General features: G+C 42.8%; 1 protein-coding gene across 1 annotated transcript in view; it reads right to left on the bottom strand.

Annotated features, from left to right (window-relative positions):
• CNOT1 (CCR4-NOT transcription complex subunit 1) overlaps nucleotides 1-16,617 on the bottom strand; it is a 4,219,019-nt gene that overhangs the window by 1,752,627 nt on the left and 2,449,775 nt on the right. Inside the window, exons 23-24 of the mRNA XM_044079520.1 lie at nucleotides 16,051-16,326; nucleotides 3,743-3,922 (exon numbers count right to left, since the gene is read on the bottom strand). Of these exons, the coding sequence (XP_043935455.1) occupies nucleotides 3,743-3,922; nucleotides 16,051-16,326 (456 nt within the window). The remainder of the gene's footprint in view (nucleotides 1-3,742; nucleotides 3,923-16,050; nucleotides 16,327-16,617) is intronic.

Raw genomic sequence — 16,617 nt, 5'->3', positions numbered from 1 at the left:
GAAGGGGATAGGTTGTTGCTGGTTAGATATTCAAACAGTTGTTTGTGGATGCACTTTTCCATTATTTTAGTTAGAGGGGACAGTATGGAAATGGAGTCTAAAATTAGATAGGTCATGAGGGTTTCCACCTTTATGAAGTGGGGTGATTATTGATTTTTTCCAGAGCTGGGAGACTGTCTTCTGTAAGTGATCGGTTTATAAGGATACTTACTGGGAAACATATTGCCTTAGCACTAAGTTTGAGATATTCTGGGGGAAGATTATCAGCGGATAAGGAGCCTGGTTTCAATTTGCCAAATAATCTTTGTATTTCAGAGGTTGCCACAGGATGGAAGTTAAAAGATGGTATGGAGCTGATATTGCTTTGAGGTATGATGGATGGGTTAATGGGGGTTGGGTTATTGCCTGCATTTACTAATGTAAGGATAATATCAATAAAGTTTTTATTAAATATTTCACTGATTTCAACTGGGCTTTTGTCTGGAAATGGAGATGGGTTTTGGGTACTGCCAGGATTTAGTAACGAGTTGACAGATTTCCAGAAAAGTCTGGGATTATTACTGTGGGTGTTTATCTATTGAGAGAAGCAAGTCTTTTTGTCCTGATGCTGTTTTGCTTTGTTTCTAAGTATTTTGAAGGTGGTTTCATTGGGTGGGGTGTTATCTTTTCTCCATTTGTGCCATGCTAGGTCTCTACTAATCAGTTGTTTGGTTGATTTAGATAGCCAAGGAGGATGGTTATATTTAACTTTCTTTTTTCTTATGGAGGCTATCAAGTTAAGGGTATCTAAGAAGACAGTATTGAAATAATGTACTGCTTCATCTAAGGGAAGATATTTCAATGGGTTTCAGTTTAGTGTTTGTAATAGGTTGCAAAAGTGAGACTGGCTAAAATTGGCTAGATTTCTGGTATATTTGTATGAATGAATGCTTGGAGTGGAGGTCGATATTCTGTGTATCAGGGCTGGTAAGTGGTCACCTAGGGTGTTGGGATTGGAGTAGTACTGTGGGTGGGATACTAATATTCAGCCTAGAGTGCATTCAGGGTGATTGTTGTGTGTTGAAATTTGTGCAATTTGCGTAAATTTGAACAGAATGATGGAATTTGTGGAGTTACTTTGTGTTAGTTTAAGCCAATTTATATTAGTGTCACTGAGGATGATGGTTTCATGAGATATAGTGGTTAGACCATTATAGGAAGTCTTCCAGTTTTGAGATATTGGAACCTAGAGGAATATAGATGGTGGCAATAGATATTTGTTTATGGTTATTGAAAAATAGTGAAGGTAATAGGATTTCCATATTATTGAAAGTGGGAATGATTTTTGGGTGGAGTACTATGTTTAAGTGGTTACGATATATTAATGCCAGGCCTCCCCCTTTCTTATGAAGTCTTTTTGTAATATTTGATATCCGGGGGGGACTTCTGAGTCAGATATATGGGGATCTCCGCTTGGGCATAATAATGTGAAGATAGTGGTTTGGATTGTAGATGAAATGTAGTTAAGTATGGAGTATGAATATGAGATGTATAATTGTTTGACTTTAGATATATTAAAATGCAGTTTAGTCTTGAAAGTGGTGGTGTCTCTGTGAATGAGGAGTGATGGTGAAATAGAGTAACTATTTTGGGATGAGTTATGGTATGTGTATGCTGTAGTTTTTGTTGGGTTTAGTTGATGCAGTGTGGTGTTGTGAGAAGTGAGGTGGTAGAGAGCAAGTAGGTTAAAGAAGGTTAGGGATGTTATTAATAGAGTACATGATGTGATATGTTGGAGGGTTTTAGTTGTTATGCGTGCGGGATGTGAAGAAGTCAGGGTAGCTTAAAGCATATGGGAAGGGTGGAAGCAGTGGCCTGCGATGTATAAAGTTAGAGACAGTGGGGGCGGGAGGGAACTGGGGGCAGGGTAGGGAAGCAGAGTGAGCGCATTTCCTCCCTCATCAGTTTCTGAGGAACCCCAGTAGACCCCTTCAGGGATAATCAGCGACGGTTCCCCCTAAATGTCCGAAATAGACATCTGCAAAGTCTCAGAGAACGTGCGAGAAACTTGATCAATGCTAGCCTTAGAAATGGCCATGGGAGAAGAACCCAACCCAGGAACCGGGCAAACTTTTGGGCTTTCATTAGCCTCAAGAAAGACGTTCAATGCATGAGGCACAGCCAAAGAATCCGAGCTGACTTTTTTTTGCCTTCTTTGAAGACTGCTGACCCTCTGTCTGTGAAGTACCTTCCATACCAGATGAAAGATGACTACGTAAAGTCTTTGGAACAAAAGCCTGAAAAATAATACAGGACGTATGATCTTGAGAAGCACCTAAACAAAACAAGCACTGCTCGTGATGGTCTTTATGGGGAATCTTGTCTCCCACACTGGTATTTAGCCTTTTTGGATGACATGAAACCCCACAACAATGCAAAAGTAAAAAGTAAAAAGCAAAAACGATAAGCAAAAACCCCAATGGGCACTTATCTGAATGGCTAGGTACACCAGCAATGACTCGGGCAATCACACTGATGAGCAGAGATGGAGTTTGGACTGGTGGCAAATAAGTTCTGATGATGGCATGGCCAGATGTCATCTTTATGCCCTTTATGAGAGTAGCATACGTGTGACGTACAGCATACTTAAAAGCAACTTAAAGGCTTTGGTATACTGTCTAGACATCACGTCACCCTTGGCAAGGGATCTCAACTGTTACAAATATTTTCAGCAGTGATACGGAAGGATGTCAAAGACACAGGGGAATGTTAGCTTCCCCCCTCAGTAACCAGAACCAGGGGTTCCAGACCAAACTTGTGCCTGAAGCTGCTTGGCCTGAACACGTTGGCACTGTACTAAGCTTGACAATCTCAGAAGGAGTCTCACCACAGGCCTCAGCATCAAGCTATGTCAACAAGGGTTGTGAAAGTGCCACACCACATTCAAAAATATCTAGCCTGGGAAGGCTGTTGAAACAAATTTTTCTGTTCCCCTAGCATTCCCATTGTGCTTCTTTCATTTCTGCAAAAGCTACAAGCTGGAAACCGTGAATGCCATAGCGAGACCAGGCCACAAATGTACTCTTTCCTGCTCTTAAGAACTTCACTAAAGATTCAGCCCTTTCCTTGATTACCCAGAATTAAAAACACCAAAACCAAACTGGAGACAACTAGGTAAGTCTTGCTCTGAACCCATGATGCAAAACACAGTGAGTAGAAAGAAAAATTAAAGGCTTCCTCAGTGGGGTACTTACCTGAAAATCTGGCTTCAGAACTTACCAACAAACAGAGATGCAAAGTTGCACTAGAGTCCAATGGTGCACGTGCGTGCACACACACAAAAAGAATAGCACTGAAGACAAAATACTGGGGTCGGAGAGAAGGACATCCCCAGAGCTGAGAGTGGGGTGGGGGTTGTGGAGTGAAATTCGCAAATACTTGGGAAAGCCTCTGACTTCTGCAAGGCAGGAAAACTCAAGAACATCTGTATGTAATGCAGAGAAACTGATTCACGTATGCAGTGGGAAACGATGTGTAGGAATATAGGGAAACCTCTCTGTTTACATCAAGTGGAAGCCCACATAGGCAAATACATACAAGTTCAACCAGCACACAGGAAAAGTTGCAACAGTGATGTGAGCAAAGTAAGCTCCTGCACTTTACTGCACAAGCTTTCTCACTACTTCCACACATTTATCAGAATAAAGCAATAACCACACAGTTACACACCTTCATGAAACTGATCACTTCATTACTTGCTCACCTTAATATTTCTGTAAGTTTCAGCAAGAACCATTTTATTGAAGTCTGAATTTTTCAAAGTGTCCAGAAAATTTGAATACAGACTATGGAAGTTTGGCTCTATACTGACTCTCTTCATGACAAGATACTGTGACACCCATGGCATAAACTCCTCTTTCACGGTCTCCTTCAGCTCCTCGACCTAAATGGTCAAAGAAATGGAGTGAGTATGACAAACAGATAAACATTACAAACACTCATGCACACTTTTTGATTAAAAAACAAATGAAGGGTGGGAAAAGTACCATGCTAGCAGTTGCTTACTTTATAATTATACATTTAGCTTCACATTCTCTGAAGAAGAGAACATCCAATTCTTCAAAACTCAGACAGGTTTTTTGGCTCCGTTCAGTCTGATCATCAAATGCAGACTTCTCCACCACAGTCCCAGGCTCTTCCAGACTCCTGTAGTAGTACTACCAGACAGGAGCTAAAAGGGCTAGTAAACTTCTTGCTGAAAATAGTATTCTCTGCTTCCCTAGCGGAGGGCATTGTCAGATGAAAGATTATGAAAACAAGGACCATAGCTGAGCCACAGCCAGCTACTTTACTCGCACAAAGATGCAGTCTAGCTCTTTTCCTAAGCTCTATCTCCCTATGCTGACATTATTAAACTTTATGCTGGGCATGCAAGGAATTGTGGCACATGAGAACATCTGTGAGATGGGACATGGAGCAATCATGTCCCCTCAGTTTACAGGAGCTGCTCTAGGATTGGTGTGCTTTCTCTGATCTCTGGAGTGAATCAATTGAAATCCAAGGAATACTTTGAAATTTACAGAAAAATAACACTTTATTCACCATACTGCACCTTAAACTGTGTATTACTGAACTGTCACCTACCTTTACCTGTTTTTTTTTTAAGCATTTTTAATCATTTTGCTGTTTGAAACTTTTTCCTGCACATTATACATTTTAGAACTTGTGTGTTTTATAGCATAGGTTAGATTCAGATTTGCTGAATCTAGACCAATTGCCATTATCTAAGCAATAAAAAGTATAGTTTTGTACCTACCATAAATGTAGATGTTCGAGTGTTCACCCTGCTGCAGTCATCACACTTGAGTTATCCTGTCGTCAAGCGGTCCCGCAGTCGGCCGGATTTCCAAAGTCTTGGTCCGACGTCAGTTGCTGTCGCCTCATCCCTGACGTCAGTGTGCCAGGGGTACATATATTGCAACAGACGACATTTTCTTCAGTTTTTCTTGCCGCAGATGTCTAGTGCCCCCAGAAAGGTGATCCAAATTAGTACCAAAAATTAGTACCAAAAGGTGTGAACACTGTACAAACACAAAATCCCTTCAGCTATAAGCAAATACATCAGTAAGGCATAGCAAAGATTTAGCCAGTAGATCAGAGGGGTCGGAGGGAGGGTAACCTGGACTGCAGCAGGGTGAACACTCGAACATCTACATTTATGGTAGGTACAAAACTGTACTATGTTCATCATGTTATCCTGCTGCAGTCATCACACTTGGGTTGAGTCCCAAAGCTAAGGTAGGGTGGAGGCATCATAGAGGGTTAGTGGAGGCAATGAGGCCCTGCAGAACTGCAGTGGCGAAGCCTGCCCTGGACTTAGAATAAAGAGGTAAGTGATAGTGTTTGGTGAAGGTATGTACAGAACTCCAAGTTGCAGCTTCTAAAATTTCCTTGGTAGGAACCCCCCTGAGAAAGGCTGTAGAGGTGGCTGTTGCCCTGGTAGAGTGGAATCTAATGGTAGGAGGAACTGGTTTCCCATGATGGGTATATCAGAATTGTATGCAATGGCCTATCCATTTAGAAATGGTTTGTTTGGATATGGCCCTCCCTTGAGAAGCTGTAGCATAGGAAACAAAGAGCTGGTCAGTTTTTCTGAAAGCCCTAGTTCTATCCAAGTAGTAATGAAGCTGCCTGTGAATGTCCAAGGAATGCAGGAGTCTCTCACCTTTGTTCTGTGGATTGGGGAAGAAAGCGGGTAGGTGGATGGTTTGATTTAAAGCTACACTGGAAACCACCTTAGGCATGAAGGAAGGATTAGTTCGTAGAGAAGCTCTGTCTTGATGAAAAATGAGGAAAGGTTCCACTGCCATAAGTGCCTGTAATTCTGAGACTCTCCTATCCTAGCAGAAGTCATTGCCAGGAGCAGGGCAGTATTCCAAGATAGGAAATGAAGGTCTGCAGAAAAAGCTGGTTCAAAGGGAGGTAGCGTTCGTTTTTCCAGAACAAAGTTGAGGTCCCATGTTGGTGTAGTAGCTCTTCTAGGTGGTCTAATGTTTTTTGCCCCTCTGAGGAACTGCATTAGAAGAGGATTTGAAAATAAAGGTGGATTTGTGTCGTAGTGAGCTGAAATAGCTGAAGCATGGATTTTAATTGAGGAGAAGGAAAGTCCTTTATGCAACATCTCAGCTAAATACTGCAGAATGTGAGGCATATGAGGCTGAGTTGTGTCTTGGCCTTTAGCTTGGTTCCAAGCAGAAAACCTTTTCCATTTGTCCAAGTAAGCCTTCCTGGTGCTTGGCCTCCTGGCTTCTAGAATAACATTCAGTACTGCTTGTGAAAGAGGGGCTGGTTGGATGCTTAATTGATTTGCCATGCAGCGAGGTTTAAGGTTTAGATCTGGCTGTGTATAATCTGCTTGTCTTGCTGCGTGAGCAAATGAGGTATTTGAGGCAATATCCATGGTGGGCTGTGAGCCATATTCTTCAATAGCGGGTACCAGTGCTGGCGTGGCCAGTCAGGGGCTATGAGAATCCAGTCGAGGTTTCTCCTTTTTGACCTTCAAAAGAACCTTTGTGAGAAGAGGTAATGGAGGAAAGGCATATGCTGTCAGGTTTTTCCAACTGAAGGAGAGAGCGTCCACTTTCCAAGCTTGATGGTGGAATGTCCTTGTACAAAATTTTGTCAGCTGGTAGTTTTGAGGACTGGCAAACAGGTCTATGTTTGGTAGGCCCCATTTTTGAATTATCATTGCAAAAATTTGTGGGTCTAGCTTCCACTCGTGGGGATCTTTGATGTTTCTGCTTAGGTCTGCCAATGTGTTTTTCTGCCCTGGCAGGAATTGAGCTTGCAACTGGACTTGGTAGGCCAGAGCTGTGTTCCATAAGATTATTGCTTGCCTGCAAAGAGGGTAGGAATGTGTGCCCCCTTGTTTGTTTATGTACCACATTACTGTGGTGTTGTCCGTTTTTATTGCAAGTTGTCCTGGCTGTAGTAGATCTTTGAAGGCTGTCAGAGCTTTCTGTACAGCTACCATCTCTTTTTGGTTTATGTGCAGTTTTCTTTGTTCTGCAGTCCATAGGCCTTGAATGCATTGCCCTGCCATGTGTGCCCCCTAGGCATAGTCTGAAGCATCTGTTGTGATAGCTTGCCTAGGTGGGGGCAAGGTGAAAGGCTGACCCTTGTTGAGGTGACATGCCTGTGCCCACCATAGAAATTCCTGTTGAAGGCAGGGAATGAGAGATATCACTGTGTCCAAGCTGTGGCTGTGTTGAGACCATATGCTTTTTAGGTACCACTGTAATTTCCTCATATGCAGTTTTGCAAATGGTATTATCAGAATGCAAGATGCCATGAAGCCCAAAGCCTGCAGAATTTTTCTTGCAGTTAATTGGGTCTTTATTGCCATTGTCTTGAAATATTGAGTCAGTTGCAATTGCTTGTCTGGTGTAAGATAAGCCTTCTGGGCCGTTGTGTCCAAGCTGGCAACCAGGAATGTCATTTTTTGTGAGGGTACTAGTTTTGACTTCTTTTTGTTTACTGTGTACCCCAGACAATTTAGTAGATGCTTCACAAAAGCCAGATGTAAGAGAATGTCTTTTCTTTCTGCTTGGATGAGGCAGTCGTCCAGGTATGGATATATCTGAAATCCTCTTTGTCTGCAGTATGCAATTACTGGTGCCAGGCATTTTGTGAATACTCTGGGCGCAGTAGATAAGCCAAACGGCAGTGCAGAGAATTGATAATGGGTTGAACCTGCAATGAAACGGAGGTATCTTCTGCAAATTTGTCTGATGGGGACATGCAGGTATGCCTCCTTGAGGTCCAACGTTACCAGCCATGCTTCCTTGCCCAACATGGGAAGTAGCTGCTGTAGTGTTAGCATCTTGAATTTGGGAACCTGTAAGTAAGTGTTTAGAATTGAAAGGTCCAGCATTGGTCTCCAAGCATTTTCTTTCTGGGTACTAGGAAGAGTCTTGAGTAAAATCCTTGGCCTTGCTCTTGAGTTGGAACCCTTTGAATGGCTCTCATGGCCATGAGAGCTGTAATTTGTTTTTGAGCCTCTGCCCTTTGATTTTGTGGCAGGTTTGGCATTCCTCTTTTTATTGGCAAGGTGTGAAAGTGGAATTTGTATCCTCGTAAAATTATGTCTAGGACCCATTTGTCCTTTGTGGCCATGTGCCAGTTGTCTGCAAATAGTGCTAGTTTTCCCACCAAGGGGGCTGACAAAAGAGCTTTGTTTGGCCAGCTGAGGTGCAAGTCATTGAGTTTGCTTCTGGTGGGTTGAGACCTGTCTTCTCCTCCCTTCTGGGTTGGAGTGCCCCATTGGCGAGGCTTATACTGAGCTTGTGGTTGTCCTCTGCCCCTTAGGCGCCTGTATTTACCCCTCTGAGGCCTGTCAGTGGCTGGAAAGGACCAATTTTTTGTTGGCCAGTTTCTGCTGAAGCGAGGGGGTTGTACTTGTCGGAAATCTTTGACTGTCTGCATTGATTTTGCCTTATCTTCCATTTTCTTTAAAACTTCTTCTGCTTTAACACCAAAAAGAACATCCTGCTGTAAGAGAGCATCTAGTAGTTTTGCTTTAACATGATCAGGCAGACTTTGTTCCTTTAACCAGGCATGCCTACGTATTACTGATCCAGTGACAGCTGCTCTGCAGGAGGCCTCTAAAGAATCAAACCCACATTGTAAGGTATGTTTGCCCACCTGCTCGGTGGCGTGCAACAAATCCTGTACTTCGTTCAATTCAGATTGTTGAGGAGGGGGGTTATCTTTTTTCTTTTAACTGAGAGATCAGAAATTGCTGATAGTTAAGCATATGAAATTGACAGTTTAGTGCTCTCATAGCTAAAGTGGCTGAGGTGTAAACCTTTTTCCCCCCATCTGTCTAGTGCTCTTGAATCCCTTTCAGAAGGTGCTGGATTTTTAGCCATGGAAGCCTTAGCCCCCTTGGGACCCTGGGAGATAGCCTCTGGGTCAGCTACTGGGCTTTTGTAAAGGAATTTGTGGGAATCAGGTACTCTGTAGTATCTGTCAGGCTTGGCCAGGGCAGGAGGTAGAGAGTCAGGGTTGAAACTGGATTCTAAAGACATCATCCACAATGTTCAAAACAGGAGGGATGGCTAGAGGTCTGTGTTGGGGGAGTAAAAGAAACTCTCTGAGCCTTTTCTTGGAATCAGAGTAATACTGACCTTCCCAGTGAAAATGTTCCCTTATAGTGTGTAGTTTCCCCAAGAGAGTAATGTTCTGGAGGGGAAGCTGAGGGAATAGAGTCCTCAGCATCAGAATCTTCATAAGGAGAGAAGGAGAAGTCTTGGTCCTCAGAGGAATCCGAAGAAACAGACAGTTGTTCAAAGGAAGCAGAATCTTCCTCTTGTCAAGGCCTTTTGTCAGGAGGAGGCTGAGAACCCCTGATAAGAGAAATCAAATCTTCAGCCATTTTGAGCATCTGTTTCTTAAGCATAGTGCCTTGAACAGGAGACTGAAGTGAAGCCTTTTTCGATTTAGGAGTCTTCGACTTGGAAAACGATTTGACTGTAAGAGTCGTCGGTCTGAAAACGCCTTCAGAAACAGATGGCGTTTCAGAAGCACCGACGTCCTTGGAAGGGAAATAGTCGGAAGGGCCTGAAGTAAAAGGCTGCGTCAGCCTAGTACATTCCGTCAAAATATCTGTAGCGGTCTCGGGTTCCAGAACTGCGGTAGTCATAGGCTGCGTCGGAGCCTCACTGATAACCGGAGACCGGATCAACTGAGGCCTCGGAATCGGGCTTAGGCCTAAACTGTCGGTCCTTGTCCCTGCGCTTTTTGTGCACGCCGGTAGTCAGTAGCTCCGACGGCATGTTATAATTAAATTTTCTACCAAAAAAGTGTTGTGCGAAATCAAATAGTCTTTTAATAGTACGTTCATTAAATCTAGCAAAAAAAACGACGAAGTGACGTCGTGATCAGGGCCCAGGCAAGGTATGCAATAAGATTGAAAATCCTTACGAGGTATTTGCTTCCCACAAGAAATACAATTGTTAACTTTTTCTGACATCGGTCTGAGGCAAGAAAAGTTTCCCCAACAGGGTACTTAGCTTTATAGAAGACTTTGGTCTGAAATTCGAATTCGAAAATCTCAGGAGTCGGCCGACCGGCACTTGCGAACTGCTTCTGCTTCGGGCACCGCGCGGCAAGAAAGACTGAAGAAAATGGCGTCTGTTGCAATATATGTACCCCTGGCGCACTGATGTCAGGGATGAGGCGACAGCAACCGTCGGTCCAAGACTTTGGAAATCCGGCTGACTGCGGGACCGCCTGACGACAGGATAACCCAAGTGTGATGACTGCAGCAGGGTAACACGATGAACATCCAGCCATCTTACATTAAGAGGACCCCATGCACCCTTGTGGCAGAAGAGTGTAAAGGACGACCCATCTGAGTTGCAGATTGTAGACTTTTGGAATAAGAAAGGCAAACCTAGGCAGGCGGATAAAGATTGGTTAAACACAAGCCAAACAATCCAAATAGAACAGCCAGTCAACACAGCTGAATCCAATAAAACTGCATTTCCAAAGTTTATTAAAACAGCATAAAAATGTTAAATAAGCCAGCATAAAAACATCCAAACATCTGAAGAAGCACTTGGACAGGTCTGAAAGCGCTCGTCTTTCTCTTGGATGTTTCTAGCATTTTTTTATGCTGGTTTAACATTTTTTATGCTGTGTTATTAAACTTTGGAACAGCAGCTTCACTGGATTCAGAAATGTTGACTGGTTATTTTTCTATTTGGATTGTTGGAATAAGGATCAGTATTGACTATTTCCACTGGACAGCAGCTAGTCCGAAAATTGCTTAACTTGTTTTAAAAAAGGGTTCTCAGTTGCTACACAGGTCCTGCATTTGCACAAGTTTGCGCCTGTTTTAACACAGCTACATAGTTTGGTGACCAGCCAATGCTTTACTATCTTCATCTGAGGAATCAGAGGCATCTTTTTGCATGTAGCACACCTTTGTGTAGCAAGCGTATTGGAGGTAACCACTGGTGGTTACAGTTGCAAAAGCTAAAGTAGATGTTTCCCTTAGAAGCTGCCCATGCTCCAACTAAACAGTTAATTAAATTGCGCTTACTCAGCGAGCACCTCAGCTGGGTATTTCTACATTTTCCACTTTAACTGAAATCTCCTAATTGCTAACAGTCTTGTACCCCATGAGAGCCCCAATAGTACAAACCCAGCATTAAGCCCACAATTAAATAATATCCTTCCCCATTAAAGTAAGCAAATCTACACCTAGTATTATGGATGGCCAGTTCTCCATTTCTTCTGCCGGCCTGATTGGCATGGGTATCCTGAGGCAGTGTAACAACTGCCGCATGTACACTGACACCCCACTACTCCAAAACCACTCAAGCTCAAATTGTGATTGATGCATATAGACCAGGAATTTGGAATCCTTGCTCTCCTACTCTCAGAACAGTGACACTGAACAATACTACATCTCCTGCATAAACCATGCATGCAATCAACGTATAAAATCATACGTGGAGGTACTCACCAGAATTTACCTAAACACCAGAGACGTCCGAAACACAAACATGCTGCACCTAATACGGTACCTACAGCACTTGATACACAAAATCACAAGCACAAGTGTCTCACCCAACAATCCCCTAAGGCAAAGCAAATCTGAACAAAATTTTTTGGTCACAGGTGACTTTACAGTGAGACACAAAGATATCCCACTCACAAGGCTGGCAAACAGGTTACTGTCAGGTGTCAGGATCTGTCAAATCACACAAGCATTACAGTCTCACCACAAGTAACGTAATGACTCAGTCATAGTTCATGTTGGTGTGATTGGCGAGATGTACCTCACTGGATATATGAAGACAGACAGGACAAAGATCTCTAAACATGTCTCAAGTAGGTATGATCCTAGCCATGAGCAGAATAGTACTTTAACCTAAGATGATACCACAATATAAACAAAAATTATTGACTTCACAATTGGCTTAGTTTCTGGAGTCATTCTACGAGGATCCAGTACCTGTCAACGTGGGATGACATGGTAGATAGACCATGCTGCTTTGCCAGAGATGGCCTTCAGTCACCTCTAAGAGTTTGGTTACTGGCCAAGGCTCTTGCATTCCCCATAGTGTTTTTTTAGGCAATGTCACAACTACAATATTCGCAGACATAAAAATATCTTCAAAAAGCAACCTCAAGGTTATACTGCTAAACGCTAAGAGTCTAAACCTAAAACTGCATTCAATGGAAGCAGCCCTCACCTTAGAAGATGCTGACATATGTGCAGTCACAGAGACTTGGTTTATGGCTGCAGAAAGCACCCCGGCCGCACTGGGTTATAATGCCATCCACACATTCAGACCACAAACTGAAATTATGAGAACTTACAGATAAATATACCTCTAGCTTGGTTAAACAAAACAATTCCCTTAAATTAATCCAGGTCCAACTGAATGTAGGTAAGACCCCTCTCCAAGCTATTGCCGGTTATAGGAATCCCCTCCGTGAATCAGGATACCCACAATGCATACCTGGATCGACCTGAATCGCTCAAGATACAAAACACACACACACCCTGGTTTCAGGTGAGAAGCTACCCAGCCATAAACTGGGCAAATTATACATGTCTAACATACTTGCCCAAAGGTTCTTGGACTTCATTAACTCCAAAATGGGCACAGACATTCTCAATTTGGTGCTCACTAACATGAGTGATTGTTGTACCACCCTATATGTGCAGCCTCCCCTAGTGAGGTCTGATCATAAATCAGTCTCATTAGACGTAACAACATCTGACTCCCTCAATTAACAGCCACTACACTAAAAATCACATGATGGCATTAATAGCTTTATTGTCCATGCCATCAGTGAGGGCAGGGGCTCCTATAATGGGATTTACACCAATGCCTTGTATAAGCATCTATACAAATGCATTGACTCAGCCATACCTGATAAAATCACAACATGATCCTCAAGAAAGAACAAGCCTGCCTGGTGGACATCCACCATTAACAGGTTATACAATAAGAGAAAGAAATTGCTGTCCAAGAGTAGGAATGTACTGTCTTCTGAACTGTAAGCATTGCCTCCTCGGCTTAAACAAGCAAATATGACCCCTTTCGTAAGGCATTCTAAAGCTAACTATGAATCTAAATTAGCTTCTTTTGCTAAGGATAACCATAAAGCCTTCTTTAGCTAGGTCAGAAACCTTAAAGGAAAAACCCACATATGCGCAGAACCGGTTTGTTAATGGCACCACATAAACTGAACCCGCACAATAGTTAACCTGCTAGCTGACAGGTTCAGTGAGAACTTCTCCTTCTGTCCTTGTTACATATCCCCCAAAGCATCCTACCACCTCCCCCCCTACAATTTATATCTCCAAGGAGCAGGTAGTAAACTCTCCCTCCAAAGCCAAGAATACAGCCTCTACGGGACTAAAGATCCCAGGCTACATTCTAAATGGATTAAAACAGGAACTAGCTGCACTCTTTTTAACCACAGTCTAAGCACTAGTTTTGTACCGACTGAATGGAAAAACAGCAACCATCATCCCATTACATAAAGGAGGCACCTCCACAGACCCTGGGGACTACAGAGCACAACCCTGACCAGCCTAGTCTGCAAGGCTATAGAAAGAATAATCATGGACCTTATCAAAGATATAGGAGACCTCCAAATACTTGACCCAACCTAGTATGGCTTCGTTACAGGGAGATCCTGCCTCAAACTTGGTGGACTTCTTTGAGATAGTCACCAAAGCCCTGGATGAAGGCAAATCTGTGCATACGGCCTACCTGGACCTGGCCAATGACTGACACTGTTCCCCACTCAGGCATCAATGATAAACTCATCCAGCTGGAGATCAAGTATATTTTCAGGTGGGTTGCAAACTGGCTCATTGATAGAACACACAGTCAAAATAGGTGACTACCTCTACACCAAAAGACCTGTAACCACTGGTGTTCCACAAGGATCTGTGCTCGGGCTCCTGTTTGGAATCTACTTCTCGGATGTACAGGTTAAAGCAAAAGGCTGATGGCTGACTAAGTTTGCTGCTGATTGCAAACTGGGTGCAGTCGAGTCCCCAAACGAAGTCAACACCCTACATGAGGGACTTACACAAACTACTGGTGCCAAAGTCATGGGACAAAACTCAACACAAAAAAATGCATCATCCCCTATGGCAAGGGTGACTTCCCTGCAGATTACCACACTAACACCCTAAGCACAAAATCAGTGGCGAGAGATATAGGAACAGGGTTTTCAGCAACCTTTCCTCTGACCACCACATCTCCACAGTGATAAAGGCTATGTTGCCCACCTCATAAGGGCATTTATCATCCAGAACTAGAGGTTATAACCCCCATGCACTCCTCACTCATCAGGCCAATAATAGAGTACAGTGCTACCTTTTGTACGTACCTTATTAGGCACCTGCAGCAACTGGAAAGACCTCAAGGTTTCTTACAAAAAAAAAAGAATTCAGGTTCTCCAGCATATGTCATAAGGTGACAGACTGAAATCATTGTCACTATACTCTGTGTCTTACAAACTACTAAAGAAAATAAAGGAAAAAATGGAAAAAAACAGAACTATGAACAAACTTAATAAAACATGCATAAAAAAGCAGGATAGAAACAAAATAAGTGGCAAGATACACTTTCACCATAAAGGCTTCATCAAGCAGATACAAACAACCAAAGCTGAATCAGTTTATTGTTTGTTTGTGTCTTTCGGCTTTTCCCGGTTAGGGGTCGCCACAGCGGAACTCCGGTCCGCTAATGATTGGTAGTTGATTTTTACGTGCCGAGTTACCTGCCCTGACGCACAACCTTCAACGAAGGTATGCCCATTTACGCACGTCTCCACACAGAAGACGCTCTTGCTGAGAATCGAACCGGACAGCGTCTTACTGTGAGGCGACAACGCTACTGCAGCACCACCACCGCGGTTCCAAAGCTGAATCAGTTTATACAGAAGGTAAATTAGTCATATGATGCTATTTGACTTGATAATGCAAATGCCTTAAATAAGGCTTTAAAGTTACCATAGCATTAAGACCAGGGGAACATTAGCTCTGAACCTGAAGATCCAGTTAAGTTATTCATATTCAGTGAGGTTTTTCATGTTACCCTCTCTCAAGGGTAATGGTAGTGTTTTCAAAACAGCAAACTTAAAAGTATGAGTGCTGTCAGTATCTTGTGTGTTTACATAAAGTGTTGGTCAGGATGTTCCTACTTATATCCAAGAGAAGTTGCTCTATTCTCTCCATTTCCTACTGGTCTTCCCTATATAATAAGCATATAACGCAATCTCAGATCCTGCTCTAAAGGAAATGCTGCACATTTGTAAATCACATGGTATAAGATGCACTCCCTCTAAGGAACTCAACCTAGTATGCGACATCAACAGGACTTTGAGAGCTACACGTCTCCCAGATGTTACCCCTCCTCTGGAACAAACTTCCAATTCAGGTGAAGCAGAACCCCACACTGACCCTATTTAAGCATAATTTGGATGACTGGATTAGAAACCGCAAATTCATCCCAAGAGTTTCACCAGTGTCTGTCCCTCTTGGCCAGGGGTAGCAGGTTTTGACTTCATTCCCCTTAACACTTGGATATTCTTGGGAACAGGGGTTGTACTTGGCTAGGCTTCTAAGGGCCCTATGGCCATTAACCTACTAACTTCCAAAGATCCTATAATTTCATACTCACAATCCTGGCTCTCAGATAGTTCTCTGAGCAATGGTCTCCACCAGGACATGAAGCTTTGTACATCCTTCCATACCCAAGGATGTGCAAGCCCATCCTCCCTTTCAATTCCTTCGGACACCTACACTCAGTCAATCCGGTGTCACATGGTTTTCAAATTGGGTTTATCCATCTAAGCAAGTAGACAAGGCAACATGAACCAGACTAATAGAATCCACCTCAAGTACTTCTGAAATTACCTTTACTTCAAGGAAAAGTACTTCACAGTGACTGCATGTAAAGTTGCTAGAAAACACACTAACTGTACCATAACTCATTCAACTCAAGTTATTAGAAAATCCATACTTGCCTTCTGTGTCATGTTTGACTGGGAAAGATTATTAAAAATGAAAGCAATTTTCTCCTGGATATTTTCTGGTGGCTCTACTATCCTCTCCGTTTGATCTGTTGCTACCAGCAGCGTATCAATGTTAGTAGTATTGATGGAGGGCTGGAAATTAAAAATACTTTCAGTGATGCTGGTTACAGCCATGTACATTACAGTTAAGCATATTAAATCCAAACTACAGCTGTACATATCTTCTGCAACTTTTTTAAAAACAGGAGCCAGAAAGTAGGTAGGAACCTCCAGTAAACATCATTCAAGGCACTCGCGTTATCAGACTGTTTTAGACAAAGCCCTATGCAGAAGCTAACAGTTATGATCTCCTTTCAGACAGTAATCTTTCTACAAAGCAATTTAAAATAAGTGCAACTTACCTTATCAGATGATCTATTAAGGCAGTAACTCAGCAAATAAGACAATATCTTACCCATTACATTAAAGTTTGGCTGTTTTTAAACTTTAGCTTTTGCACTCAGGGGAACAGACACTCCTGCTGAAGCAGGTCACTCTTGCTAGGGCAGCAGGGCTAGC

This window comes from Protopterus annectens, chromosome 8.part0 (assembly GCF_019279795.1).
Source record: "Protopterus annectens isolate FY-2018-M chromosome 8.part0, PAN1.0, whole genome shotgun sequence".
NCBI classification, from domain to species: Eukaryota; Metazoa; Chordata; order Ceratodontiformes; family Protopteridae; genus Protopterus; species Protopterus annectens.
The sequence above is the reverse complement of the archived record's forward strand: the minus strand, read 5'-3'. Positions and strand labels throughout refer to the sequence as shown.